This window comes from Colobus angolensis, unplaced genomic scaffold (genome assembly GCF_000951035.1).
Source record: "Colobus angolensis palliatus isolate OR3802 unplaced genomic scaffold, Cang.pa_1.0 Scaffold215, whole genome shotgun sequence".
NCBI lineage: Eukaryota > Metazoa > Chordata > Mammalia > Primates > Cercopithecidae > Colobus > Colobus angolensis.
The window spans coordinates 1,180,947-1,196,941 of record NW_012115322.1 but is presented as its reverse complement, the minus strand read 5'-3'; the positions used below and the strand labels follow the sequence as shown (position 1 = coordinate 1,196,941).

General features: G+C 40.2%; 1 protein-coding gene across 4 annotated transcripts in view; it reads right to left on the bottom strand.

Moving 5' to 3' along the window:
* The window catches only part of CACNB4 (calcium channel, voltage-dependent, beta 4 subunit), a 267,917-nt gene that overhangs the window by 31,727 nt on the left and 220,195 nt on the right, over positions 1–15,995 (bottom strand). For all 4 annotated transcript variants that reach the window (XM_011943046.1, XM_011943050.1, XM_011943047.1 and 1 more), the window contains 6 exons: positions 14,470–14,592; positions 10,497–10,627; positions 6,668–6,744; positions 5,096–5,115; positions 4,793–4,873; positions 3,435–3,493 (listed from right to left, as the gene is read on the bottom strand). In XM_011943046.1, coding sequence (XP_011798436.1) covers positions 3,435–3,493; positions 4,793–4,873; positions 5,096–5,115; positions 6,668–6,744; positions 10,497–10,627; positions 14,470–14,592 — 491 coding nt within the window. The remainder of the gene's footprint in view (positions 1–3,434; positions 3,494–4,792; positions 4,874–5,095; positions 5,116–6,667; positions 6,745–10,496; positions 10,628–14,469; positions 14,593–15,995) is intronic.

Sequence of the window (15,995 nt, the reverse complement as noted above, 5' to 3'; positions counted from 1 at the left end):
ACCTCCCACGTTCAAGCAATCCTCCTGCCTCAGCCTCCCAAGTAGCTGGGATTACAAGCATGTGCCACCACGCCCGGTTAATTTTTGTATTTTTAGTAGAGATGGGGTTTCTCCATGTTGGTCAGGCTGGTCTCGAACTCCCGACCTCAGTTGATCTGCCCACCTCGGCCTCCCAAAGTGCTGGGATTACCGGCATGAGCCACTGCGCCCGGCCTAGTATTGTGTTTTTCTTACATGTATCACAGTTAGGCCCCACAGTAGCAGCTATAGCAATAAAACTGTATAATAAGTAGCTCTAAACTGACTCAAATAATTTCTAAGGTATCAAAAAAATCCCAAGTTTATGATTCTCCAATAATCAAACAGTTGGACTTTCATCCAATTTGTTGAATTATTTTCTACTAAGATCTGAAAAGCAGATGAAAGAAGAAAGCCTCATAGCCAACAGATCCCTTCTTTGTACTTTCCGAAAAATAATAGGACTTTCTCCTATTTTGTCTAACGCACTGCATTCATAGCCCATGAAACGCTGAGTAGGTTTCCATTACAACATACTGTTTATGCCGTGTCACTGTGCTAAAGCCTTCCTTGTCATTGTTCTCTTGGCTGGTTTCAATTAAAGACTATTTGGTTTTTTTTCTTTCTTTGATATCAATTGGTAAAACATAATGCAGCACAATGTTATAGCTCAAAACCCAACAATATTCTCACGGAGAAGACATGTCAGAGTTAGTGTGACGCTACCAGCGAATTTCTTCTTTCTTATCAAAGTCTCCACATACACTTAGTCAAGGAACTCATTATTGTTCATCCTGCTGCCTGGCTTCTTAATACTTGAAATCAAGTCCATTCTCTCACCCCTCACTCCTTTAATATTTACCTATCTTTCTCCAGCCCTGCTGGAGAAATATATCAGATTTCTCCAGGGCTAAGTCTCTCTCTTCAGCTATTACTTTTGCTGCTGCTGGGCTCTTCCTCTAGACCCTCTGCCATGTCATCAGATCCCATGAATACTTGAGATTGAAATTTGCATTCAATTTCTATTAAAACCAACTTCAATAGTATGTGTACAGTAATGGATGCAGACAATTCTATTTGATTCAGGACAAATCTCTGCTGTTACAATTAAATAAATTCCCTTTTTCTGGGCCTCAGGATTGAGGAAGAACATCAGATTCTTCATTCTTAAAGGCAAACCTCCAACAACGCTGTTGTGTATCAGTATGTTATAGATCAAAATAATCTAACGCAAACATAGGCTGTCTTATGGGAAGGGATTTGCTCAGATAGGGCTGTTATGGGGCCAGTGGATTTGGCACTGCTCAGAACTGCCTTAGGTAACAGCTCCACAGGTTAAAACCATGTGACTCCATACATATCTGAAGGAACCATGCATGTGCACCCAAGAACACAGAAGACTGGGCTAGGCATGCTGGCTGCCTTCAATCCACAGAGACCTGCATGAGGGTTAGGGTTAAGCCCAGAGCATCAGACAGCAGGACCAAGACCAACCCTATTAAGTTACAAAGTCAAAGTTTAGCTGTTTCTTTGCAATGCTTTTTAGAAAGTGAATTCCCAATAGCCAAAAATTTCAAACGGAAGCAGGTTATCTATCTGATTGTGGTTGTTGGAGAAGGGAGATTAGTCTAAAAGACATTTTATGTATCCTTCCAACTCCAATGCTCTAGGATTCAGGGCTTTTAACTTATTTTATTTGAAGCTACTTCATTATCTGCCTATTTCCTTTTTAAAGAGAGTGAAATGGAATAAATACATCTTTCTTATTAAGCCCTTGTCCAGTAGATGAATGTGATGAAGGCTATTACTGGTTCAACAAATTCTATCTTCTCTTCCTCCTGGACTGCAAGAGTGCCTCCACTGCAATAAGTATGACTACATAACCAAGTTCTAACCAGTGAAATGTGAGTAATAACATGCTCTATCTCCAGGCCCGGCAAGCTGACTAGAGACATCATACCTGGGCTAAGGGCCCCAAATGACAGAAGGAACAAACTTTCTGCCCAATTCTCCCCTCCCCCAACTCCATCCTCCCTCCCAGCCAAGGAACACCTGCCTCAGACTGTTAAGTGCGCAATATTAAGTTTCCATTGTGTTTGAATCACTACACATTTTGGGGTCTATTTATTAAGGCAGCCTGACCTACATACTAATGTACCTAGAAGTATTCTTATTTCTTAAACTAAAATCTCAGTTTACTTTCTTTCTATATAGTTCTAGAAACTAATGAATATTTTACCCAGTTATCCAGAAAGTTTTTAACAAATGCATACAATTTATATTTAAAGCAATACCATGTTTGTTTTTATTATTAATATACCAATTTATTACACTCTATCTGAAGTTTTTTTTACATTTTAAAATTATTTTGTGCATTTAGCGCATTCTCATAATTTAGCAAAGAGAAGGTGAGTGGCTTAATTACTGCCTTCAAAAATAAAGAATGTGATGTTCTTCCGCTATCCTACAGCAATAAATTGGATGCATTTACCCATACTTTTTGATGCACACTATTTAAATTTTCCACATTTCTGATAAATCTTCAGGTTTTTTCATGTGGTTATTTTTACATGGACTGTATTCTGCATTGTGAAAGAGCTTAATATTTAGAATTGAGTCATTACAGGCTTTTTACTATTTCTCTGTAAAACAGAGAAACTTTCGCTAGATATTTTTCACAAAACTTAAATGATAAAATTATTTAATGGCTAATGTCTGAGCCATATTGTTGATGGATCATAGTAAGATACATTAAAAAATAGATCAATAAAATAACAAGGACATTTCTAATAAAAACAAACCCTCAACTATAATAAATATCCATATAAGTACTATTCCCTACAAAATGATCACTTTGGGAGGCTTATGATTAAAAGAATTCTCACTCACTTCGTTTGAGGAAATTCAGTACTTGATATTTATACTTTCATATGACACACATACACACACACACACACACTACTATACACACACACTGCTATTTATACTTTCATATGACACACACACACACTGCTATACACACACACTGCTATTTATACTTTAATATACACACACACACCAAATACTGCCTAACTTGACCAGCAAGCCACTATACTCATCAGAAATGTTATATATTTTAATTAATTTTTAAATAAAAACCATGTGGTATGAAATTATTAATAACTGAGAAAATAAAGACATATACATTTAAATAAAACAGATGGCTTAGTTTTCTTCTCCTGGTCCTTTCTTCATTGGGGACTCAATGTTATACTTCATATTTTCAGAGTTCTTTTATTATATTCTTCCCAAGAATACTGAGTTAACTTTTAACTAGAGAACTTCTGAAATCTCTGGAAACATACATCTACAATTCAATTTATCATACAAGTTTGGTTAAAGGAAAATAAAAATACAAAAACATCTATATTTCTCACCTCCCATCAAACCTGTGCTTCAGGAAATCAAAGAGGGCTTTCTGCATCATGTCTGTTACCTTTGCAGAGGTGAGAAAAAAAGAATGAGGCAAACACATGCAGAGAGAGAGAGAGAGAGAGAGAAGTCAAAAGTGAGAGAGGAGGGAGCGAAGGGCACTATGAGCCAAGACCTTATTGCCGCCAGTCGTCTCCTAGGGGGAGGTTACCATGGAAGGTGTTTTTCATGCTTAACCATGTGCAATTGCTAATTTCCACCCCCCTTGGTTCTCCTCCAGGGTGTTGAGGAACAAACCAGCAGTGTTCACCAGACCCTCTTCCCTCTTCCCTCTTCCCTTGTTAGGGGATAGAACTGCTGCCAGGAGACAACAGGCTGGCTTTGTACACAGGTGCCGGGCATCCTTGGCACGCCTGAGCTATGCCTGCCTCCAGTGAGGAGCAGCTAGAGAATTGAGGCCAGCACTGGACTCAGCCTTCCTGCTAGTTTGTGCATGTTGGTGGAAATTCTCCATGCCCATGGCTGGATTTTTGTAGACCACTCCTCCTGCTCATCCCTCTGACATTTCCAACTCAGAGAAAGACAAGAGAGAAAGAGAGGGGGAGAGAGCAAGAATTCGTAGATCTGCCTGAAAGAGATTCATTAATTCATTCAGCAAATGTGTACTGAGTGCCTACTATGTGCCACACATTGTCCTAGCTCGATGGGAATGGTGCCCTGGAGGCTGCTCACCTTCAGAGTTTAATGTCACGTCTACCTATTTTTTCATCCATGCTAGCACAAAGTCAAAACAAACATCTGAAACAAAGTCTCTACTCTTTTCCTTGTCACATGGTTTTGTTTAATCTCCAAAGTGCACAAATGTTTTTAGTGGTCTTTTTTAAAATGTGCCCTTTAAAATAAATAGGCAGAGAAGGATTTGGTGGCATATGCCATTATCTTAAAAACCCAGTAGGGTGAACTCTGGGCTTTAAAAGTTTGGGTTTGCTGGAAGATTGATTGTTTGTCCTCTTGTGCTCTTCATTCTCTATTACTTCTAATAATAATGAGAATGGTCAAGACAGATAAAGTCCTTTTCTTTGCATTTAATGCACAGCAAATCTTTGACCAGATCTTCCCATTGTAAATATTTTGAGAGAGGTATTTCTAAACAATGTAATACATAAAAGATGAGAAGTGTCCAAGAGAGGAAAGAAAGGGCAAAGGGCCTTGTGAGCCCCACACAGTACCCCCTGCCTTCCCATGCTCAGCATTGGCTTCCATCAGGACCCACGTGGGAACAGACTCTTGAGGAGCAAGTGGCAACACGACCGTCTCCTGGGTGCTCGATCAAGAACTGAAGAGTAACAGATGATATTTGTACCTCATAACCTTTCAGCGATGGCCCCACTAACACCACCGGACGCATTGACGGCACAACATCGTAAGGAGGAATGTGCTCCGTCTGAAAAAGAGGATTCGACACGTGTGACAAGGTGAGGTTGAGCATGCCTCTTCACAGCCACAACATTCATAATGCTCAGGTCAAACGACAAATGATTATCAAACTCCCCAGCGAGGAGGCTATTCCCTTATTTTACAGCCACTTGGGTCACTGAAATGGAGCATTGCAGGCATGTACGTATAGGAACCTTAACAGTAGATTTAAAAAGGAAACACAACTTACCACTTTTTGCTTCTGTTTTGCTAAAAGACAATAATGAGAGCCATATCAAAATACGTAATCTCTGCAAATGACAGTACATGAGTTTAAAAGATGGAAGAATGTACCCATTTGCCCCTATAATTATCTTTACCACTTTCCTACCACCCACTTTGGAGAACCTGCTTTACGATTTCATTCTGGACAGGTCAATGTTGAAGATGTATGAAAAACAGACAGCTCCCTCCCTGGTACAAACGACCTTATATCCTGATTTCTCATTGGGTGGGAGATGGGTACAGGAGTTGAGAACAACATTGGAAGTTCCGGGCCAGCCTTTCACCATGCGTTGTTCCCGTGCTGGACACAGCACAGTGTTGCTGGGAACAAGTTGGACAAATGCAATTTCATAAAAGGAAACAGAATAACCACTTGGGCAAAAATGACTAGCACCTCAATCACTATTTTTATATTTGTAACTCATAATTCTGCACCCTCTTGGGCATTTTTGCCCATTTTCTAGAATATTGGCACTTTTTTCCTACTATGTTGCTTTTAAATTTCAAATAAATTTATAACCAGTTATTCCTCAGATAAATTTATAACCAGTTTTTCCTGTTCTTTCCTGTTTGTAATAGCTAAAGTCTGCAATGTCCTGAATGTCCAATAAATGGGAACAAAGCAAAATACACTCAATAACTGATTTAAAGCAATTCTGTGGACATCCAAGCAGGTCCAGTCTAGTTGCGTACAGCTCAGAAACCTGGTTTGGTTCAGTGTCCTGTAGATCAGAGGGCTTCACCTGAACAAGGACCCAAACACTTAGAACCATTCCAGAACCAATCCAGTTGCCTCCAGTTTTGGTAGGCCAGAATAAGGCCTTGGACTTGCCTTTCCAAATTGATAATACAATTGGAATTGGTAATTAGGGCACTGGATGCCCTAATGCAACAGTTCTAGGCCAGAATGAAATTAGCCTATAGGAGTCAGGGAATGTGGTAGAATAAAAATTCCTACATGAATATCTCCATAGTTTCCAAATGCACCACAGCTCCCAATTAGGCCACCATTGTCTCTTCATTACCATGAATTCCAGGGCTTGGCTGTCTGCTGTCCAAATGGAAATGAGGCTCTCCCTCATTTGGGCCCCGCCTGACTCTCTGCTTCAACCCTCCCAGCTCAGGCTGTACCAATATACCCTGAAGTTCCACATGGAGACTGAAAACATGGCATTTTCTTGAGAGTCTGCATCACTTTGTTTCCTTTTTTTATTGGCACTCACCATCTTAAAGTCTGTCCGTTTCTTAGGTAAAATAATGAATTTTTTGAATATCAGTTTACACAATGGACAGTTATTAACTCTGGGGGGTAAATAAGATTTTTCAAAATTATATTCTAACGACGTGAATTTTTTAGTACCATTTTAAATCAAATCAAATTATCATAGAAAACAAATGAGAAATGAAATATTAATTAGAAAAACCTTTAAATTAAGCCTTCAAATTGTTTCCAAATTAGCAAAAATACTTGCATGTGTGTTCAAATATTTTAAAAAGGAATACGGTCTATGAATAAGAGTTTAACTAAAACCCTCACCTGTTGATGTGGGAGTTGCTCGAAATGTCCCAGATACCATTTCTCCAAGACTTGAAGAAGAATTTCCACTCGATTTCCTAGGATATAGAAAAGGAACTAAAGACTCACTCCCCAGATTCTTTGAAAATAGAACTTGAGAGTACAAAGCTTTCTTTGGCCCTCATCCTATTAAATAATTCAAAACACACCAAATTCTGCTATAAAGAACTTCAAGAATCTGTCCAAATGTTTTCTTTGACCTCATTTCTAAGAGAATGTGGAGAACTAGTTAAGACCTGAAATATTTTGCAAAAGCATCTCTTCTAGTCAGTGCGGAAATCAGGCAAAACCATCACTGACGGGAATGTTCTTATGAACTGCTTGTTAACCTAACACCAGGCACCAATGTGCCAGTCAGATGTCAAACACAGTTCAAAACAAGCAGTAAGACCCGGAGAAACCATTTATTCTTACAAGATGATTACGTGGGCATCAGAGTTAAGAACTGATTATAGGGAATTGGTCACAGAAAATATTATTTATTTGAATGGAAGATCCTCAACTCTGGTCTCCTCAGGCACGCTCTGGAAGCTTCCCTGAAGCCCACAAATGCCATCGGGAGCTGCCACCTTCCTACTTCCCCAGTGCTCCTCTCTTTTAGTCCTTAAGAGTATGGTCCCTATAGTCAGAAAAATCTCTCTCTCATCTTAGTTCTGCCACTTACTAGTTGTGGGACTGTGGCACATCATAATGTCTTTGAGCCTTAGGTTCCCCACCTAGAGAAGGAGATGCTACACCTCACATGGTTGGTATAAAGATCAAATAAAATCATGTCTGTGAGCTCTTGGCTTTACTATTTGTGACTGCCACGAGGTAAGTTTTTAGTTTAAAAGTATATATAGTCAGCTGGGGGTGGGGGCTCACACCTGTAATCCCAGCCCACTTTGGGAGACCAAGGTGGGCGGATCACCTGAGGTGGGCGGATCACCTGAGGTTGGAAGTTTGAAATCAGCCTGGCCAACATGGTGAAACCCCCATCTCTACAAAAAATGCAAAACTGAGCCAGGCATGGTGCCAGGCACCTGTAATCCCAGCTATTCCAGAGGCTGAGGCATGAGAATTGCTTGAACCTGGGAGGCGGAGGTTGCAGTGAGGCGAGATTCTGCCACTGCACTACAGCCTGGGTGACACAGCAAGACTCTGTCTCAGGGGAAAAAAAAAAAAAAGTGTATACAGTCATGAGAGGCTTAACAATGGGGATATCCTCTGAGGAATGTGTCATTAGGCAATTTCATTGTTGTGTGAGCACTGTAGAGCGTCTTACACAAACCTAGATGGTACAGCATACTCCACTGCTCCTGGGCTACAAACCTGTATAGCATGTTACTATACTGAACACTGTAGATGACTCTAACACAGTGGTAAGTATTTGTGTATCTAAACCTAGAAAAGATGCAATAAAAATACAGTATTATAATCTTATGGGACCACCACCATATGTATGATCATCTTTGACAAAAATGTTATTTGGCCCATAACTATAATAATTAACAAATAATAATAACAATAAAACTTTGAAAATGATAATAATTCAGTTATTTTATACAACAAATATTGATTGTACATCCCTGTTTTAGAAAGTAAAAATATAACGGTGGCATTGGGGAGACAAAATCCTTTCCCTTATTGAGTCATATACTAGTAGGACATATCAGTACAGGTTGAATATCCCTTATCCAAAATGCCTGGGGGCAGAAATGTTTTGGATTTCCATTGTTTTCAGATTTTGGAAATTCGCACTATATACTTACTAGCTGAACATCCCTAATCCAAATGTCTGAAATCTAAAATGCTCTGATGAGCATCTCCTTTGAGCATCATGTCAGTCCTCAAAAAGTTTCGAATTTTGGAGCATTCTGGATTTCAGCTTTTCAGATTATGGATGCTCAGCTTGTACCAAACAAGATAAATAGGTAAATATATAATATTTCTGAGAGTAATAAGTGCAATAGAGAAAACTAAGTCAGGGAAGGGATGGGAAATACAGGGAAGGGGAGTGGGTACAATTTTAAATACAGTTGGCAGGAAAGGGGTCACTGAAAGGGTGACATCTAACAAAGATACAACGCAGATGGAGTGGCCTGGTGAAAGTGTGAAGAGCAAAGTCCCAGTAAGAAAAAACAGTAAATGCAAAGACCCCAAGACAGGAAAACATGCTCCCCATGTGTCTACAAAGGAGCATGGAAGACAAAAAGTTTAGAAAAAAAGGGATGATATGGTTTGGATCTGTGTCCGCAGCAAATCTCATGTTGAGATGTAATCCCCAGTGTTGGAGGTGGGGCCTGGTGAGAGGTGATAGGACCATGGGGGCAGTCCCTCATGAATGATTTGGCACCATCTCCTGGTGCTGTTCCTGTGACAGTGAGTGAGTTACAGTGAGATCTGATTGTTTAAAAGTGTGTGGCACCTCCCTGTCTCCAGTCATGTAAGACACCTGTTCCTGCTTTGCCTTCTGCTACCAGTAAAAGCTCCCTGAGACCTCCCCAGAAGCAGATGCTGCCATGCTTCCTGTACAGTCTGCAGAACCGTGACAATTAAAGCTCTTTTCTTCATAAGTTATCCAGTTTTATAGAAGTGTGAGAACGGGCTGGGTGCGGTGGCTCACACCTGTAATCTCAACACTTTGGGAGGCCAAGGTGGGCAAATCACAAGGTCAAGAGTTCAAGACCAGCCTGACCAACATGGTGAAACCCCACCTCTACCAAAAATACAAAAATTAGCCAGGCATGGTGGTGCGCACCTGTAACCCCAGCTACTCAGGAGGCTGAGTCAGGAGAATTGCTTGAACCTGGGAGGCAGAGGTTGCAGTGAGCCAAAATTGCGCCACTGCTCTCCAGCCAAGGCGACAGAGCAAGACTCTGTCTGAGAAAAAAAAAAAAAAGAAGTGTGAGAACAGACTAATACAAGGGACAAGAGGGATTAATATTAATAATAGAATTGGCAAGTTATATGCTAAAAAAGATTGATAATTAAAAGTGGGATAACTATACTTTTGTGATCTCCTATTACTGTTGGAGCAGTTCTTATTGTGACAAAAGTGGGCACCTAAAGAACACCGGAGTTTTTTGAAATAGAAAAGTGTTCAACAGAAAACAGAGGTTGAGGGTCAAGAGAAAGAGCTGCTTCTATTTTAGAGCTTTCAAAAAATTGTAACACATATGAAATCAAGGCTTCAGTGCAGGCTGCGACACGGTACATGCAGACTCAAGATGATTTGGTTTCTCTTCTCTCAAGCTGTGCTTGTGTTCCTGGGGCCTTTAAATACCTGCACTCTGAGATCTATATGGCTACTTGAGTAGTTCACCAGAGGTTGTTTCACCTGAAGCTGTCTTCACCCAAATACCAGGAGACAAGAGACGCCACAAAAAGCCTGGGGTGGAGAAGGTACTGTCAGTGCCGGGACCTGCACATACCATCACATTATGTGCCCGCTTAAGGGACAGTCTCTGTAAGTGAACCAAGAGGAGCCATAATGCTGGTTCAGGTCAGCTCCCACTCACTGTGTGGAGAAAGAATGCCCGAAGTGACTCTCCTAGAGGAAAGCTTGGGTTCCAAGGAGGGCTTGCTGAGGCCACAGAAAACAGTCTCTGCCGTGGAATTCATATGGTCTCCAGTGGTGTTAGGCTTCAGCATGCACAGAAGGTAGAGAACTATCTGAAACTCTTCTGTGTCAATTTCAGAAACACTTTGCACACAGCAACGTATCTTCTACTTTGACAGCATACACTCTTGAAAATATCACCCAATTTTCTGACCAAAAACAAAGTGCATAGAAAAGATGGGAACGTACCCTCCGTGAAAACGTCCTCTTTTTTGTTCTTGCTGAATCCGTATGTTCTCCAATCTGAGTGGACTTGGGATGAAGCCAATTTCACAGCCCTCTTTCACCAGCCTTCCTATCCACCAATCATTGTTATATTTCTGGAATTCAGAAATAAAATTGCTATCAGTAGTAATTCACTTATCTTCACGTTGTTTATGAATCTTAGGGGACAAGAAGAATAAAATGCTATTTATATGATATGATATACTATATTTTATATAAACTATATTTTATATGTATATGTGCATATGTCTATATATCTATACTGTTTTATATAAACTATATTGTATATGTATATATGTGTGTATATATACCTGTACTATATTTTATATAAACTATATTGTGTGTGTATATATATGTGTGTGTATATATATCTCTCTATATATATCTGAGGTAGATTCATAGACTAAAGCAGGGTTCTGCAAACTTTTTCTGTAAAGGTCCAAGTAGTAAATATTTTAGGCTTTGCAGACCATGTGGTCTCTGTTACAATTAGTTGAATCTGCTGTCCTTGTGTGAAAGCAGCCACAGGCAAACATCAACAAGTGAGCATGGCTCTGTTTCAATAAAACTTTTCTTTACAAAAAAGGCAGTGGGTCAGACTGGACCTGTGGGCTACAGTTTGTGAACCCCTGGACTAATGTCTGGTCCTAACCTTTGGATTCTTTTGGTCTTTGTCAAGAAGCTCTAACCAATTCTTAAAGAACATATTTCACAAGGATAAATATGCACCAATGTAACTGGAACTCTGGAAGGCAAGACGGATATGTCTGAGATGAAATACATTTAATAGTCCATAATTTGTCAAAAGCTTTCAGGTAAAAATTCCACGATACTATCTGTAGTCTAATCTCACTGGGGAAGAGTCATGATCTTTCAAATATAGATTTGCAAATTAATGTCCAACTTACTACTTGAAGAAAAAGATGCCTACTCTTACAAAGTCTGAGCATATTATATATTTGTATGTGAAATTTTGCAAGTAATTCTGGAACTCCAGAATTTCCATTTAAGTTAAGTTCCATGACATGTAAACTCAAGACCCAAGTCTATGCAAAGGCTTCAACCAGTGTGGGATGAGAGTCTGTCAATGTGGGCTTATTTGGTGGATCAGTAAAATTGCATGTCTAACTATACATTTGCAGAATTATAGAGCAGAAAGCAATGTAGTTCAAGCTCCCTGCCTCAAGGAAAGGTTTCTGCCAGGTCACTTCTACAAAATAGGTATCAGCTCTATTGTTTAAACTCTCTGGAGATGATTCTAAAAACTTCCTTTACTGTTTTCATCAGTGTTGGGCAAGATAATTCTCTCCTACTTTGACCCAAAACATATATATTTATAAACATATATATATTTTTCAAAATGTAACAATGATATGTAGTTTGTTTTGCTGAGCTTATAGAAAAGTGAAATATATATATGTGTGTGTGTGTATATACATGATTCTGATACATTATGAAGGAGGAATGGAAGGTTTCATTGAATTATCACAGCATGAAGTTCTGGGTAAACTTTAAGTTATTCCAAGCAACAGCTTCACACTCATGAGAAATGTGGTCTGGTAAGAATTTGGCCTTTGTTAGGCACACAGCTTCTCCATGCATACTATATGAGTGGCATATAGTATAAGATTGCATTGAAATAAATGTAAATTGAGGGCTGGGCATGGTGGCACATTCCTGTAATCTCAGCACTTTCGGAGGCTGAGGTAGAAGGATCAGTAGAGGCTAGGAGTTTGTGGTCAGCCAGGGCAATATAGCAAGACCCCATCTACACACACACACACACACACACACACACACAATTAGCTGGGCGTAGTAGTGTGCCTGTAGTCCTAGTGTACTACACAATTAGCTAGTGTAGTGCACTATACTACTCTACACAATTAGCTGGGTGTAGTAGTGCGCCTGTAGTCCTAGCTACTTGGGAGGCTGAGGCTGAGGTGGGAGGATCACTTGAGCCCAGGAATTCAAGACTGCAGTGAGCTGTGATTGCATCATTGCACTCCAGCCTGGAAAACAAAGTGAGATCTTGTCTCCAAAAAAAATTTAAAAAGAAAAGAAAAGAAATGTGAATTGACGTGATATAAAACCTTGAACAATCTAGGTCTTAGGTGTTTCTCCCATTTTCCTGTCTTTTATTTTAGTATAACAGGCCTAAAATAATAGGTCTGTTTATTTTGGAATTAATAAAGGGCAAAGGGACCCTTTTAGAATCTTAGGTGCATAGGTTGGAATTTAAATTTTACTGTGTTGAGGACAAAGCAGACCATGAGTCATAGTTTCCTAGGGCTTAAGTTATTTCCTGAAATGAAGTTAGCCCACTGGAACACTCATTTGTTAAATGGCACCCAAGTGACTTTAAAGGGCTTGCTGAAATGGTTAATGCAACTTCCCAAAATGTTTTAACTTAGTTCTAGGAAACAGCTAAAGCACAGTGAGAATCTGACTCAGGGTGAATGAAAGTTTTTTGAGTTACTAGGGAGAAAGTCACTATGTAAATTCAAGAGCTTAATTTGATCATCATTTGACTTACATGACAAGCACAGTTGTAGCTTTTCTCTGCATTTAAGCTTTTATTTGTTACTGAGAAAGTACTTAACATGGTGCATAATAGATGGCCTTCTAAGTGATGGATGAGAGGAAAGGCTGTAACTTGATTATAGAAGTGTGTTCATTTGTGTTGATGTTCTGGGAGCTTGTGCCAGCTCTCTACAAAGGTCACCTCGGTGTTGTTCCAACCCTTCTCTATTTGGATTTCCCTAAAATGATTAGCACTGTCTCTTTCAAAGATATTTTCTTATCTGATAATTTCAAGACATAAAAACAGGCGGTTCTGGTCCACATAGGATTATCAGCTCAATACCACACATCAAACTGCCAGACTGAAGAGAAAATCACTGATCAACAAGCACATAGCTCAAACAGCAGCCAGGACAAATTGAGACATTGATAAAATGCCGGAAAGCAATAAAATACAAGGTTGGAATGTTGGCGTGCGTGAGTGTGCATGTGACATGTAACAACGTCTCTTACCTTTTCAAGGGCTGCTTCTCCTTGGACACAGTGGGTGTTAGCAATTAATGAATATGGTTTGGGCATTTTTGATGGGAATGGTGAGACATAATCAACTTAACCATTCAGATGCCAGGGCACATGTTTCAGGTCAAGAGTTCTTGTCTTCTAGACAAATGTAGACATCCTCACCCCATGTACCATCAAGAAAGTAGAGGCCATGGTTGAAGTTGATGGGTCCTCAGTTTCTTATTACCAAGGCCCTGAAGTGTCTGTGCCTGCACTCATCTTTTCCCTGATTGTCACAATGAATTAGCATTCTTCTTTCTATCAAAGGTCTGTCCCTCCACTAGGGGTCTTGAATCCACCCTTCTTGGCTACTCAAACACTTTACCCTTTTGCCTTTCTGTTTCCCAGAGTCCTCTGCTCTTTTCTTAGCTGTAAATCTTTCTTTGAATGATTATACACTCTAGTGTTGGTTCCATGGTCAAGGTGCACAGGACTATAGTCTACATGTCTATAATTACAACATCCCCTGTAAATAGTCCCTTCTGGGTAGGTGCCATGCCACCAAACTTACATTTTCCTAAGCTGGATCCATACATTTATGGCTCTGCAGTCACAGAGGCTCTGCAGTCACAGAAGGGGATTTAAGGTGCCCAGAGGACCATAGAGGTCTGTCGGAAATCCATGCTATAATTTTAGGGTTGACTGTGATTTAACTTTGTAAGTGTGTGATAATGCAAGCAATGATCTCAGACTTCTCAATCTTGATGAAAATGACTAGATTTGGAAGGCTCAGCAAATTAAATGAGGTACCGCACTGGCAGCTCCTCGGGTCTCCTCTCTGGCTAGTCTGGCTCAGAGCTGATTCCTGGCTTCAGCTTTTTGGCAGGTGAAGGGATACAGTATGTTCTACATTTACCTCTTTAATGTGTAGAAAGTCTTTAGCATCAAAGGAGATAGCTGTGCTTGGAACAGGCACATCCTCGTCCAAGGCGCCGCAGTAGCTCACATTTGTCTTCACGGCAAATGCTACAGGTTTGGACTAGGGACAGAACCATGGAATAAGGAATGAGGAAGGGAGGAGAGAGGAACATTTTAAATATTGAAACTCTGATCGTACCAGGTAGTAAGAGAAATAACTTTCCAAAGAGGGATCTCAAATGAGTTTTACATTCTCAGGCAATATCAAGAAACCTGCAGAGATGACTCTGAAAATGATTCGGTCCTATCAGCCCAATCATTTTTCCTCTCCTGCAATACTTTCCAATATTCCAAATTTTAAAATGTGCTCTAAAGTATTAAGAGGGATAGACAAAGGCAGGGGAAAAGGACAGTCTCTTCTCTAATCTTAAAATCTGTGCTTATTTTAAATGATAACCAATACCTTCTTATCTTGGAATATAGGGAACGTGTGCTAGGTCTTTTTAAAAAGAAAAAAAAGTGGGAAGAGGATAAAATAGTATTTTTGAAATAGTCCAGATTTGAAAACCTGTGGAATTCTATATAACAGACTATCTGGTCCTGCCAGGGAAAAGAAGGGTTAGTCAGCGTCAAAGCTGATGGGCAAGGCTCTTCACAGATCATCTTCTCTCTAGCTAACACAGCTGATTTTGAAACTCTTTTTACACAAATGCCTCTCAGCAAAGTGCTCTCAGGCTGGCACAGCCCTGTGGGGACAAGTAAACCACCAGCCTAAGCAAACGGTGCTGCCACCCACATTTGGGTGACCACAATGGCCACAAAACAGATTCTGAAAGAAAATTTTATAACAAAAATTAGCCACAGTGAGACACAAGATTCCTGATATTCTGAGCTGCTTTGTTACCAGCTTATGTATTCATGCTGGGAATCTGACTGGGGAACAGCAGTTGAGGCTAGAACCTCACTGATGTCCCTTCAAATGTACTGCAAGAAAAGCCCCTTCCACCAACAGAGCACAGACATCACAGGTGTTGAGGCAAATGAAGACACCTAATTTGACTGCATTGTTCTCCTCCCACCTCTTTTTTTTTTCTTTCTTTCTTTCTTTTTTTTTTTTTTTTTGGGAAAGAGTCTCGTCCTGTCACCCAGGCTGAAGTGCAATGGCATGATCTTTGCACTTCTCAGCTCACTGCAACCTCCGCCTCCTGGGTTCAAGTGATTCTCTTGCCTCAGCCTCCTGAGTAGCTGGGATTACAGGCACGCGCCACCATGCCCAGCTAGTGTTTTTGTATATTTAGTAAAGGCGGGGTTTCACCATGTTGGTCAGGCTGGTCTATAACTCCTGACCTTGTGATCTGACTGCCTCGGCCTCCCAAAGTGCTGGGATTACAGGCATGAGCCACTGCACCTGGCCCCTCTTTTTTCTTTTCTTTTTTTTTTTTTTTTTTTTTTTTTTTTTTTGGTAGGGTTTTGCTCTGTTGCCCAGGCTGGAGTGCAGTGGTATGATCTCAGCTCACTGAAGCC